Source organism: Hermetia illucens, chromosome 4 (genome assembly GCF_905115235.1).
Source record: "Hermetia illucens chromosome 4, iHerIll2.2.curated.20191125, whole genome shotgun sequence".
NCBI classification, from domain to species: domain Eukaryota; kingdom Metazoa; phylum Arthropoda; class Insecta; order Diptera; family Stratiomyidae; genus Hermetia; species Hermetia illucens.
Genome location: NC_051852.1, coordinates 40,637,138 through 40,651,788, shown reverse-complemented (window position 1 = coordinate 40,651,788; position 14,651 = coordinate 40,637,138). Strand labels below are relative to the sequence as shown.

General features: G+C 41.9%; 1 protein-coding gene across 5 annotated transcripts in view; it reads right to left on the bottom strand.

The window, feature by feature from the left end:
• The window catches only part of LOC119653704 (GRAM domain-containing protein 2B-like), a 249,100-nt gene that overhangs the window by 142,197 nt on the left and 92,252 nt on the right, over positions 1-14,651 (bottom strand). Inside the window, exon 1 of one of the 5 annotated variants that reach the window (XM_038058587.1) lies at positions 7,638-8,247. The exons of the other annotated variants lie outside the window; for them this stretch is intronic. Within the exon in view, the coding sequence (XP_037914515.1) occupies positions 7,638-7,690 (53 nt within the window). The 5' untranslated portion in view covers positions 7,691-8,247. Of the gene's footprint in view, positions 1-7,637; positions 8,248-14,651 lie in introns of those variants that run through there. 5 annotated transcript variants of the gene reach the window in all.

Sequence of the window (14,651 nt, the reverse complement as noted above, 5' to 3'; positions counted from 1 at the left end):
GACATCGCGAATTTTGCGCCCTTCTAGAATACTGCTCGTCCAAGAAGTTACACTAAATGACTGAACAAATTTGAGGCGAACCAACTATTCGGAATTAGAACTACCCGTTTTCTAGTGAAACGTTGTTCAACCCTTAATCCAATTAGGAGAGCAGACATTTATGTGTGGATCTGCCACTACCGCGGTCATAATTTTTGAAACCAAACAAGATACTCATCCAACTATTTCAACATAACGTTCAACGCGCACTATTTCCTCTATTATTGTAATGTGGAGGTAGAATTATTCAGGAACAAGATAATAACATAGGAAAAATCTGTTTGCTAGAATAATTGGAACAGATGTAGAGTGGCGTGGTGTGTGCTTAACCCAGTTATCGGTTGAAAATTCGCATAAGTGGAAGAAGGATCACAGCAGCAGAAACCTGGTGAATGCATCGATTTTCTGCGATTGTATGAAGTAAATTGGGTTAGGAGGCAGTGACTGAGATATGGATTTGATTGAATTGCAACTGGTGGCGGGTGGAATTAATAAGATCCGAGCAGTTCTCCAGGTAAATCGATAGTTCATTGAGTGGGAGGGCAAAGAGCATTATGAAATGGTTGTTGTTTAGTGAATTAAGCCATACGAGTAACATCAAACGTTTTGATAAAGGCTAACTGAGGTCAAATTAAATTGCAAAGCAACTCTGGAAGCACAATAGCTCCTGAACTGCAGATGAGCCTTGCTGATTCCACCCCAAGTTCAACGCACCACCGTTGTCTAGTGAATTATCCAGATAAATTTCTTTATATGTACACACAAATATATAGACGACATGTGCGCAATTTGCATGAAGCAGTCAAGCCACAAGGAAGTTTCTAGTTTCCCCAGCATATTGACTACGTCTATAGTTTGAAAGGTGGATGAGAGCAGTGTAAAGTATCGATTTCTTTGGAGCCATCAGGTTATACATATTGTACCATTATTGGTGTTGCAAATACTCTTACCATTCGAGAACATTCTTGCATGTTGACAACGATGAGAATTTGAACAAGTGTCAACTGTACACATACCTCAGGCATTAGCGTACTGTACCTGGGATAGTGTTTTTACAATAAGAATCGATACGTTAAAGTCCTGTACATTTTAATAATTAGGATAGAGACTATGATATGATAAAACAATTTAAATTTATTGGAAAATTGTGGAAAGCACGCAACAGTGTTCACGCGTATTGATCTTTGTAACTTTGACCTACATATTGGATACGAATGTTTTGGAACTGCGAACAAAGAAGCAAATGTCCTTATTTACCATTGTATTTTCTTCAAACATTTTTTGTGAGTCTCTATTTTTATGTGTTTTTCTTTTGTACATTTTTTATCAATACCTTCAACAAGATAGGTATTTTGCATAGCAGATTTTATATCATCAAGCAAATTGCTCCATTTACAACTTTTTTATTTGTGAATCGACCCACAACAAACATCGATGTGCCTATTAATTATCGCGATCAAGGCCAATTAAATTGATGTAAGCTTAAACAATACACTGAGCAGCACTTAAAGAAAAAAAAAACGTACTGAGCGTGAATAAGCTGCAATTTATGGGACTATATTCCATACTAAGTTTATTCCAGCAAAGCTATTGTGGATTGACTTCTCCCTGAGGAAGACTCGAAAGTTTCGACAGAATGATAGGAATTGGGAACAATCAACTCAATACTTCAACAGGTGCCTACTTTTAAGTTCAACATGTCTTTTAGCAATGGGGTGGGTCTGTGCGTGTGTCCGATGGAGGACAGGCACTGCCTCTGGATGTTCAGATCGTAGTAGATCATTGTACTCTGGGCCCCTGTCTAAGGGAATATCTCGGATTCGTTTATGTATCGCAGGATTTCTGTTAGATGATGTAATGCTGCCTGTTGTATTCGAAAAACCTTTGTTTGACCCTAAGGCATCTAAGGCTTCACGACGCCTCCTTAGGGTTCTTACCCAAGGCCGAGGGGATGGCTTTGTCAGGCTTCGGTGTACAGGGATAATATTTTTTAGTGTCTATCTTACGCCGAATGAGGCGATGCCGGACTTTGTCCAGCAGGCGAGGACAGCTGGTGCAAATGGCGCAAAGCGGAAGCTGAAAGAAAACTGGATAGTTTCCACCACGAGAAGGCACCTTTGACTGAAGAAGTTCAAACAGTCATCAAACCAATCTACGAAGATTTGTCACGAGATGATCTGTTGAACAGATGTTTAGGAGCAATGAGTCGTTAAATGCATTGATCTGGACTTTCGCTCCTAAACACATTCATTCTGGGGCCAAGGTCGTAGAAATAGCCACTTTTCTGGCTGTAATTATTTTCAATGAAGGATGCAATGGCATTCTCAAAATCCTAGTGACAATGGGATGTCAAGTTGATCACATATGTCAGGTTTATGCCGACCGCCGTAATGAAGCGCGAATTTGGCGGTCCGAACGAACGATCAACTGACCCCGCTAAAAGAACCGGAATTGAAACCAGAGAGCAACAATCGGCCTTACAAAACTTTTTTGAAGAAACGGAGGGTTCTCTCTATGGACCAGGTATAGCAGATTAATGGTGAGTTAAAATTTTACTGTTGATAATCACATTTAAATTTTCAAAAGCGTTTTTCTCGAAACTGCATCTTGAAAATCGGCTGTCACCATAGCTCAAAATCTATCCAACCAAATTCTTTGAAATTTTCACGACTTCTTTAATACATATTTCTACGGTCTGCAAACTAGGATAATTGCAATCGGACGGGTAATTTTTTTTTTTATTCATAAAAAATGCCGTAAAAAAACACCAAAATCCAAAAAATTAAGTTTAAAAGCCCACCAAAAATTTACTTTTTAATATTTTCTAATTATCCTAGTTTGCGGACCATGGAATATTGTCCACACGTTTAGTTTTTTTTCCTCAGATGAACACAGCACCCTCCAGCGTGGCAGCAGAAAAACACCTTTTTTTGGAGATGGGTGCATAAATTGACACGTATTCCGAAAACTAAGATACGATATCAAACTGAAAAATTTATCACGTATACTAGAGATATTAATAAACATATGGTGAAAAATCACGTTTCTATCTTTATCCAGTCCTTCAAAATAATTTTTCAAAGAAAGGCAAAAAACGGCCTTCACACGGGATGACCCTCTTAAGGGCGAGCAGATGGACTGCATTGTAAGGGCACTATTCCCTGCGCATCCCGTAGCGGATGATGACGTCGGCGCGGAAAGCGCGGAGAACTGTCCACTTTTCTCTATAAAAGAGTGTAGGCAGTTCTCTCTATGAAAAGCAAGAAGGCGTTGGTATTCCAACACCGGCCAGACTTACTGCTCGGCGCATTCAACGCTTGCCTGAAAGAGGGCGCTTTCCCTGGTTATTGGAAGGTGGCGAGACTTGCGCTGATTCACAAAGGGAAAGGCGACCCCGAGTTGTCGTCTTCATACCGCCCACTATGTATGCTTGACACTGCTGGAAAGTGCTCAAAAAACCATCCGAAGTAGACTCGGTAAGGGATACGGAGATTTATCTCCCCGGCAGTTTGGTTTTACAGCAGGGAGATCCACAGTTGATGCTGTGATGCAAGTCGTGGATGCCGTTCGCACATAGCCGCCAAAGTTAGCAGGTGGTGCTCCTCGAAACAACATTCTAGGCACACTAGACAATACCTTTTTCGTGCCGAACTATATCTTACGGATATTGGGGGACTATCTGAGGAACCGCTCCCTTCTCTATGAAACACTAGAAGGTCAGAGGAGGAGTAGCACAGGGATCCATCCTAGGGCCGGGCCTCTGGAACTACTTAATCTACTTAAACTCGACATGCCGGAAGAGTCGCCCCTGATCAATTATGCAGGTGATGTCGCGGCGCTTGTTGCTGGACGCACAGTTGAACAGGCGCAAAGCTGACTCGGCATATTGCTGCGATGGGTAAGCGGATGGATGACTACTCATGATTTCAACCTTGCACTGGAAAAAAACCGAGGTAGTCATCCTGACTAAAAAACGGGAATTCCGACCCTGCATATTGTTCGGCGAGTCGATAGTCGAGTCAAAATCAGCGGTAAAGTACCTCGGGCTGACTCTTGACTCAAAGAGTTTTTTGAGCAAATCAAAACAGCAGCGACGAAGGCTTCAGCTTGAATGGAAAATATTGGGGTCCTACGTCTAGCAGGTGACGTCTCCTGATGAGTTCAATGCAGTTTGTCCTGCTTTACGGCGTAGAGGTATGGGCTGATGCCCTTGGCAAGCAGGTATATCGTAAGCGTCTTGCGCAAGTACACAAACGGGGAACTTTGCGGGTGGCGTCTACGTACCGTGCTGTCTCTAAACCGGCCGTGATGCTGATCGTGGAGGTAATCCCCATTGCCCCTCTTGCTAAGGAGCGTCAAGCCATGTACAAGCGCAAGGGAGATGAGTCAAGGGAGGTTGCTGCTCGTGAAGAACGGCAACGCACTCTAGATTAGTGGCAGCTCTCTTGGATAAATGAAACTAGAGGCAGATGGACTGCGCGGCTCATCGGCAACTTAAGTGCGTGGCTGAATCAGAATTATGGTGAGACTGACTATTTCCTTACCCAATTTTTAAGTGGGCATGGAGATTTTCAGTCTTACCTGCACAAGATTGGAAAGGCGCCATCTCCGGATTCGAAGGACTTTCGACCAATCAGCCCTGGACGCCCACTTAAGGACGATTATGCAGAGAACGCCTTTTTCTAAGTCTCAGCATGCCTACCTATAAGCAGTATACCCTAGCTGCCTTCTTGAATATAGAGGGAGCTTTTAACAACGTTAGTACCAACGCCATCAAGGAAGCCTTGACCAGTATTGGATTGGAGGGGTATCTTACGCATTGGACTATATTCATGCTAAGTACCAAGATAATCCAGTCGGATCTGGGAGGAAACCACTTGGCCAGAGCTGTGAACAATGGCACGCCCCAGGGTGGCGCCATCCTCTCCCGTGCTCTGGTTAATAGTAATGAACTTTTACGAATTTTAAGAACCTTGGACAGCAGCGGGGTGAAGGTGGTGGCGTGTGCCAACGACTAATTAATATTAGTATCAGGGATGTTTGCGTCCATTATGAGCGACATCATGGAAGGAGCGTTGCGAAAGGTGTGCCTGTGGACCGCAAGATGCGGACTCAGCATAAACCCAACCAAAACGGAAGTGATGCTAGATGGGGATACCTGAATTCCACGTACCACGACTGAGTGAACAAAGATTGATTCTTTTCTGAAATGTAAAGTATCTGGGTTTAATCCTGGATCCAAAGCTAAATTGGATACTGAACAGAGAACTGAGGATTAAGAAGGCCTGTACAGCCTCTTATGCCTGCAAGAGAATCTTTGCAGAGAAATGGGGTCTCTGGCGGAGGATGGTTCTCTGGATGTACACTGCTGTAATGCGTCCAATCCTAACGTGCGTATTGTATGGTGGCAGGCTTTGAGCAAAAAATACAATAGGATTAAGCTTAATAGGATTCAAAGAACCGCGTGTCCAGGTGCTACTGGGCCTCTGCAGTCCTGCCCGGCAGATGCTCTCAATGTACTCCTGCATCTCCTCCCCTTAGACCTCCACGTTAAATACGTTGCAGTGTGCAGTGCCGTCCGACTGCGTGAATTCGGATGCTGGGCAGCGAAGTCCTACGGCCACATCAACATCCTAGACGAAGTACCTCGGAAAATCGGAAAATACCATATGCAGGCTGAACTTCACGAGAAACTTTGCTGTGGACTTTCCAACGAGGGGAAAGTGGAAGACCGGCGGCGTGTTGCAAGGTTATGACTCAGTATTCGTTACCGATGGATCAAAGGTGGCCTGTGGAGTCGGCGTGGGAGTTTTCTCGAATACACACAGTGTATTAAAGTCGTATGGTCTCCCAGGCTTCGCCAGTGTATACCAAGAGGAAATACAAGCGATATTGGAAGTCTGTCGATGGCTGAAGCGAGATCCGAGCCCCAAGCATAACATAGCCACTTTGACCGACAGCCAAGCAGCCATCAAGGCCTTGTACTCAGCGACATCTTCCAGGCTGGTGGGGCAGTGCAGAGACGCGCTGAACCGTCTGGGCAGCACGCTCAAGAACACCCTGCTCTGGGTTCCCGGGCATAGGAACATAGAGGGGAATGAGCGGGCTGACGGCAGCTGATGGCAGCCCTTCGGTGAATACAGTCGATTTTTCGCCGGGGGCCGAGTCTACTCGCACTACCTATTAGATTACGGCGGTCCGCACAGGCCCCTGACCCATAAGGGGCCATTCTGACAAGCTCGGCATATACTACAATTCACATTGCCAGAGCTGTGGAGAAGAAAGCGAAACCCTCATGCACTTTCTCTGCGATTGCCCAGCTCTAGCTAGACTCAGGCTACGGACACTGGGTAAACCATTCTTTGGGGACCTCAGAGAGATTTCTAGCTGCAGGATGGGAGAGCTGCTTTCCTTCGTGAATGCTACGGGCTGGCTCTGAAGATCCGAGCTGGCCAGACTCTGCCTCCTTGCTCGTATAACAGTAGTCACGGTTTTATGAGTTTGTGGCATCAAAACGGCGGACCACAGCGCTAATTTGGCTCCTCGGAGCCGCCACTGATACCTACCTACCTACCCCATCGTTCGTCCTATCGCTCTTTATGGATCAAATCCGAAATGAAGATATTCGTGATCAATATGATCATGCCATTCGCGCTGAGAAGAAGTCACTTACTTGGCCTGAGCACCGAAACCAATAGGAAACGAAAGACCGGATGAAATAGTGAAGGTTTAACACGCTAGATGGCGGTTTGAGAGTTTCTGGCCTCCATTTTAACGCATTTGGTCCCTGCGAACCGATCATGATACTGAGTGGATCAAAGGCAAGAAAAGTCGGTCCAATTGCTTTTCTCATAGCATCTTTGATTTTAGCACGTGGTATCCCACTTTGAATAAGCAAAAATACACTAATGGAATATGTCTAATATTCATAGCAGACACATTAGTGAATAGCAAAACGAGCAAGCAATACGACGCTTCAACGAATTGACAAGAAAATGTTTTGATGGCATGGAAACAAACAGAGAATTTTCTACTATTTGGTTACCCAAATTGTACCCTAGTATATGATAGTTATACTACATCACAGCATGATTTGCAAAAACCTACTATAATTTATAGACTTAGTAGTGTATGAATTAAAAATAAAGATTATCAACGCAATATAGTAGTTGGGAGAGTGATGATGAGGCATTGCATCATGTATTACTGCATAGGCACATTCGACTCTCAGCATTTGCATTGTAAATAAAACTGAACGGGTCATGTTTTCTTCCTCAAGGTCCAGCCAAAGCCTAGAAATAATGCTCTTTATTTGGAGACAATTCTCTGAAAATTGATCGTTTGCAAAACTCATTTTAGATAAAATCCTGAACTTCGCTCTCAATCCGTTCACACAAATTTAATGAACTTGAAGAAACTTTACAAATTTTTAAAACTGAAAATCATTACCATATCAGGTTTTGCGAGAAACAAGAAAGCATGTAGGTGTCAGGCATACTCAGATCAGTAGTTATTATCTATTAGTGTCTCTCTATTCCATTATTGCCAGTAAGGCGCGTTTATTATCAAGGTGAAATCTATAAAAGCAAACAACATACCTGGCACCTTCAGAGCTGGATCCTTCACAGTCCGAATGGCTTGACGTCGACATTTCAACGAAAAATATGAAGCATAGAGAACACTTCCAAATGGGATCAATTAATGCCCCGAAAAGCCAATTAAGATATTTACATTTACATCACGTAAATTGAAAATTGATCTTAATGTTTTGAGTCCTCTAAGAGCTGGAAAATTGTTTAATAGGTGGCAGCCAATTAGCAGAGTAAATAAAAACTCGCTTGGTTCAGATCCATATTAGTTTATGGATCTATAATTTCAAAGCATTTCCATGCAATCAGTTTATGGATTATTCAATTGCACTTTCGCACTGTTAAACTGTATCCAATGAAACTTTAACCCCGAAGCGAGCAGCATCACAAATTAAAGTCGATTAGGAATGGGCATCTACTTCTATTATTCACACATTCTCCACGTCAATTTAGCCAAAGATGCTTAACTATCGTATACAATTTATATATTTACAATATTTATTATTACACATTTTTCACAATCTTGTTACTGGTCAGATAGCAGTGATACCGGCCACCGTAGGAGCTAACGTGCACCAAAGCGTTGCACCGAAGATGCTGGTTACGGTATAAAGTGCACCATAGTCGACGTGTGATCTTTGATACCAATTGAAAGTAATCAGCGCTCTCGTAGAGCTTACAACAATAATAATAACACGGCAAACAGTTTAAAGTACGCGGACATACTACGTAAAGCTGGAAGCGATCAACTGTTCTCGAACAATGCAGGCTTAATTAGTGGCACAGGTTCCATGAACGTGATGTAATGGTTCGAGGAAATTGCCAGCAATTATTAGAAAAAATTTGGTGAAGCGCGACCGAACCATTTAGAGTGTGGAATATTATGCGGAACAGTAGCCAGACGAAAGGTTAATAATACTCAGTTGAACAAGTTGAACAAGTATTGAGAGTTATTATGTACGCTAACTGATTACGAAGATCATTCACTCTAATACCTATAAAGGCTGGTTTGTCTCCTTTAGTGATGTTTAGATAAAGTCTTTTTCACTGAAGCTTCTTTCTACACAAAAGACTCTGTGCCACTAATATCAATCAATATTGAAACCTGAAGTAGTTGATCCCAAGCCCTAGTGTAAAAGAAAGACAGATGGGTAATGTCAATTACTGTAACACTCGAAGGAGTGAACAACAAAGCGAAGGGACATTCTTCCTTGAAGAAGCTACCATACTACCTGCCAGTTTGGTATAAAGCGCATCATCATATTATCAGAGCAAGAATGAACTTGAGATTTGTTATGAATAACCAACGAGAGTCGACGGATACGGATACGGATGGATCAGGTTAACTTAATAACTCAACGTCAAAATCGGTAATCATGGAGCGAATCGACATCTAGGGTACACCCTGACCAAGACCTGACTTGATTCGCGTGCCACTTTATCACCACCGCACTCGAACTGTTGGCAACAGGAAAAGTATGAATAGGATGGACTAGGGAGCAGGTGGAACTGAAGGATGGCTTAGTTTCGGTCACCTTGAGAGGGCATGCTCCAGCTCGAATGGCAAATCGAAGCATTGCAGGAGATGTCTATCAGCAAGGACTACAGAACTGACCCAAATATTGTACTGTGCAAGACGGAAGGAGAGTCTGAACCTTGAGAACATTACAGGCGCTGCTGGTGCCCAGAATACAGGAGAGCCCTTAACGTAAATCGCCGATGAGGTTGAAAAAAATCAACCTCAACCATTTCGGTTAAAAATCGAAAGAGTCAAGCAGCTCTATGGGAAAACTAGCTCTCCCGGAAATAATGGAGCCAGAGTATGGATTCATCACATAAAACTGAAAAGAGTCCATATATACAGCTACTATGCTCTGCCCAGCGCTACGTTTGCCGAGTATGAGTCGATTGTAAGCACTATCTATTGTTGGAACGGCATGCGACGCTACTATTCCGAGAAGGTGACTGCTTCCTGGTAACCAGACCAAGTACTAGTGGAACAAATGATTCGCAAATTTTCGAGTCTCATGTTTCCGGGCAAGGAGTCTTTACCAGAAACTTGGGGAAAAACCCGGTAGCGACGATCGAGGTAAGACACACAAACAACTGCGGAGCCACTTAACTTGATTGTTACCACTCTCTTTCCTTACCATAAAAACAGCGGAAGACAAACACTTGCCCAGCTCAATGAGTGCGTGATACCTCCAGTAACCAAAGAGACGCTGCAAGATAAACATACATATGTGGGAGGATCGACGGCAATAAAACCGGCAGTGAAGACTAGGCCCAATTTTTTCACTAACACCGTTGAGGCGCGTATTTAAGAATGAATATTTCCTGCTCAACAGCACCCAGAGATCCAGCATAATATCGCCTAATCTGCCTTTTGGATACAATGGGAAGATGATGAAGAGAGTCATCTGGAACAGACTATTACCTATCGTCACAAAGATCACAGATGCAATGAGCATGGTGCTGATTCAAGCAAAAGGCGCAAGATCAGGCGGCTGTTGTGTTGTGTGGGTAATAAATGTTAAAAATGCATTTAACTCTGTGAACTGGAGTTAAATTAAAGGACGTTGGTTGGCATAGGTATTCCTGGATATTTGACGAGTCTAGACGAGAATTACCTCTCAGAGGGTTCTCTGATACAGGACGGATGAGAACCTCAAACAGTATATCGCCACAGCGGGGGTGCCACAGGGGTCGTTACAGCAGTAGTCGTTACAGCAGAGAACTCAGAGGATGTGGAGGTCTGCGCGAAGGAGGCAGTAAGTGCGGTAAATCTCAGAGAAGGAATTTAGTTAATTCGATGTATCGGCTAATATCTCGGGAGGTTTACAGCATTTGTAGATTCACAACAGTAGGGTAGCGGGCATGACCCCAGTCGACATTCTGGCGCAATAAATGAAAGACTTATGGAAGAGCAGAGAAAACACAGGAATGCGGTCAAGGCAGAGTCGTACGATCTCTGGCAACGCAGCTGGGACGAATCTACGAAAGGTGACTGGACCCACAAGTCCATTCACAAGATTAGGGTATAACTTGAGAAGAAACACGGGAAGACCAACTACCACGTTACTTAGTTCTTCCTGCTACAGGCAGCATCCACATGGTTTTGGGTTGGTTCGCCAAAAGGTTAGTACAGGCTAACCCACAGCACTTGAAGTACACCGTGCCTCACCTGCTAGCTTTCCGCCAGGGAAAGGCATAGGTTTTTTTTTAGTATAGAAGCCCTAAGATGAGGGATAAACCTAACAATAATAGAGGCTCCAGGACAAACAGGACAATGTATATACATAGCTTAAAGGTGTCGATCGGAGAAGGATCAGAGTCTTTGTTTTTACCAGAAAGAGCTACATATTTTTCTGTGACCTGACTTGGAAGACTTGCATGTTTCCTTGGCTTACATAGACCCCGACAAATAGTCACCGCCAAAATGAGCTAAAGTATTAAACATCGATTATCACGGCAGGAAAGTCAGCCTACTAATAGACTACGATACCGACGCAAGGCACACACTGTCAGACAGTTTGGAAATCAAGGGTTGAGATGAATGTCTTCTTGATCTTATTATTTGGTTCCCAAATCCAAGCAATTGTGACTTGAAAATTATCCTTAACATCACCTTATTTGCTAATAATATGAGTTGTAGGGTAGAAAACTGGAGTTTTTTCAATTTTCTGGGCCACAGTTGAGACATCAATGAACATAGAATATCAAACGTCGATGATAAGAACGGCACTTAATTTGCCGATCGACAGGCGGGTGGGGGGAATATTTCGAGCACATTTCAACGGGAGAATTTGATCATCCTCCGTTTCTCCGAGCATTACCGATCTTTGGAATGATTCCACCTGTCAGTGCCACTGCCACTGGAAAGCAAAGAAAGATTATTTTTGAACGAATTTTTGACAACCATATTCCAACATTATTATAATAAACGTGAACCAAGATGAGTTTGTCAAGAACAGCGGAGCTACTAACGTAATACACGCAGCGTGGTTAATAGTGGAGAAATTCTGTTAGAAAAATCTGCCTTGCTACATTGTATTTCTGAATCTAGGAATGGCGTTTGACCATGTGCACACACAAACTCATGATAGAGGCGAATAATTTATTTAAAATTTAAATCTGTAAAAAAACACGTTTAAAATTATTCCCTATTAATATAGGTAAAATTTTTGTAAAAAATTAAGTTCTAACATTTACAATTGATCAATCTACTATCACTGGACCATACTAAGTACTCCTGAGTTAATACACTCTTGCACCTCTTCTTGCTGCGCTACTTATTTGGTTAAACGGACTTTTATAAGAGTTATCCGTCCTTCATTGAACTCCTCCAGTGAAATATACACACCCAATTTGGCGCTTGAGTAAATCGTCGTCGTTCGTCGGAGAAGCGACATCTCCCCACTCTCCTTTGTTCTTGCTGTAGACACTGTCATAGGGGACATCCAAGGTAGAATGCCCTACATACTGCTCTATGTAGATGGTGTTTCCTAAGCATTTGATACCAAAGCTGATCTCGAGCAATTTGTCCGAAAGTGGGAGAAAGCCACATGAAACACCTTCTGAGAATGAATTTGAATAATCAGCGTTTTTGGTGACCGACCCCAATGAAACAGTGTGTGACGTTTCGCATTAGGGGTTCTTTGTAATCGACGTATCAGCGAATGTCTTATACATAAAATTTACTAATGAGTCCGCCCCGTTACTCTCTAAGGTTCTAGCTGTTGGTGCGGATCACCAAAGACAAGGGACTGCGTCTCGCAGCGATGGAATGAAAATGCGTTGGATCAATAGCGAATCATGCTAGGATCACATCAGAAATGAGGACTTTCACGATTTATATGAGGATGCATCGATCGTGAAAAAAATACGAGTGACACGTGGTGTTGACATGTATTTCGCGCTGATGAAAATACACTTGCCTGATTTGTCAGAATATCGAAGTCGATGGGAAATGATTAAAAGGACGACCGAAATAACGTTGGCTTGATACACTAGATGGGGATTTGAGAGTCTCTCGACTCCAATTGAGAGGAATCGACTCCAGTTTTGAACGGGACAAAGGCTGAGGAAGATGCATCGCGCTAGACTGCCTCGATCAAAAGGAGCAGATGAAAGCTTGGATTTTCCGATTAATATTGTTGTCATTTTCCATTCGCTATTTCACCGGAGGAAATTCGCACTCAATTTGACTTGATTATTAGATTACATTCTAACATTAGTTATTTACTATATTCATTACGCATTTGGCAAAAAATGCAAAACCACAACCGAATTAGTGTTCATAATACGCAAATTAGATTCAAGCCGAAATATTTATGGATTCGAAAAACGTCAAATGTTACCTTGGACTTTCATCCGACGTCTACAAGGATTCATGTGATGTAAATCCCACTATCTCCCCTGATTTTATCAATAACCCAAGCTCACCGGTGTAAACATTCACATTATCAATATGGATGTAATCGCAAAAATGCATGAATCGATTTATTGATGGGGGCTCATCCATAGGGAAATTACAGCAAAACCACTTATTATATAGGACACAATTGCATCAATTTAATAATTTACAACGGCTGATAACCTATTCAGCCAATCACGTATGTTACTAATATGGGTTAACAGGAAAGGTTACTGTGGCTAATTCAATATACAGTGAATTTACATAATTCACGAAAAACGAGTGCTGATACCCTCCTATGTCAACAAGAGCTCGATTGTGTATGGCTTCATTGTGCACTCAATATTAATGTAATCAATGAATTGCATATGCAATGGCAGCTTGAAAGTCTATTAATAAAAACGTTATGCTATATTTAAAAGGCTGTTATTTTGTGTGATTCGATATCGGCCGGGATATACATTTTTTCCACTTTCAGTTTTTTCTTTAATCTGATGCGTCAGTTATTTATTCATGCGAATGTACTGTTGGAAAATAGAGAAAATACGTGCTGGACTCCATATAAATAAACATTTGAATCAGAAACGTATCGGTTTCGCATGCATGATTCCATCTGATAAGATGCATGCATGCTGAGAAAACATCAAAAGCAGAAAATAAATACGTTTTCTTATGCTGGGCGAAGCCTTACAATACGCAGTCCTCGCTTTTAAGAGTATTGTTACAAGTGCAAGCAAAAGTAGTTCATTCCCATCTTTTATTCTATTTTTATATCCAAGAATTTTGGATATTCGCTCTTAGTCAGTTTTTCTAGCATAATTTTTTTAAAGAAATTCAGGCCAATTCAATTTTATGAACAATTCCATTTGTTTATCTTCTACGATTGAAGGAAAAACATAAATTTTTGAAATTTTATTAGCATATTTGTAAGCGAAAATTACACATCTAAGATAATGAACTGTTCTTGGAATTCAATCCAGTATTAAATCAAAGCAATCTATTGTTACAAGAGGGCAATTGCTTCATAGTGTGACCCATATGTGAGTCCTTGACGCTCTTCAAATCCTGGAGTTCATATAAAAAGAGAGCCTTCAGCCTCAAATACTATCATACACCCTGGCCTCGTTAGCATAGAAAAATATGCAAACAAGACCTCCATGAAAGCATACAGCACCAGATGTTATTACAATGTTATGCACACAAATTATCATGTCTCCTATATAATTTATGTGTGACGAAAATAGTTTTTATAATCTCACATAGGAAAACAATCTTTATTTAGAACAGCATTAATTTGCGCTGGCTCCACAAGCTTTCTCACACGCAAACTATTAATAAACATTTAAGGGCGGGCGTGACCTTTAGAACTTGAAGCAAATTATATGTGGCTATTTGTCGATTAGCTGCTAATAAGGAGAAAAGTTCCCATGTCAGAATCATTAGAGTTCGTAGAGGGATTAGATTTGTTAATTACCGCCAGCTCTTCAACTATATGATACTAAAGTCAATTTGAACAATAATTAGCTTCGCTTTGATAGCCTATGGCTTCCTATATTTTCCAAAGCTACAGAATATGGGAGGGTGGGATTGTATTAAGAATCAAAAAG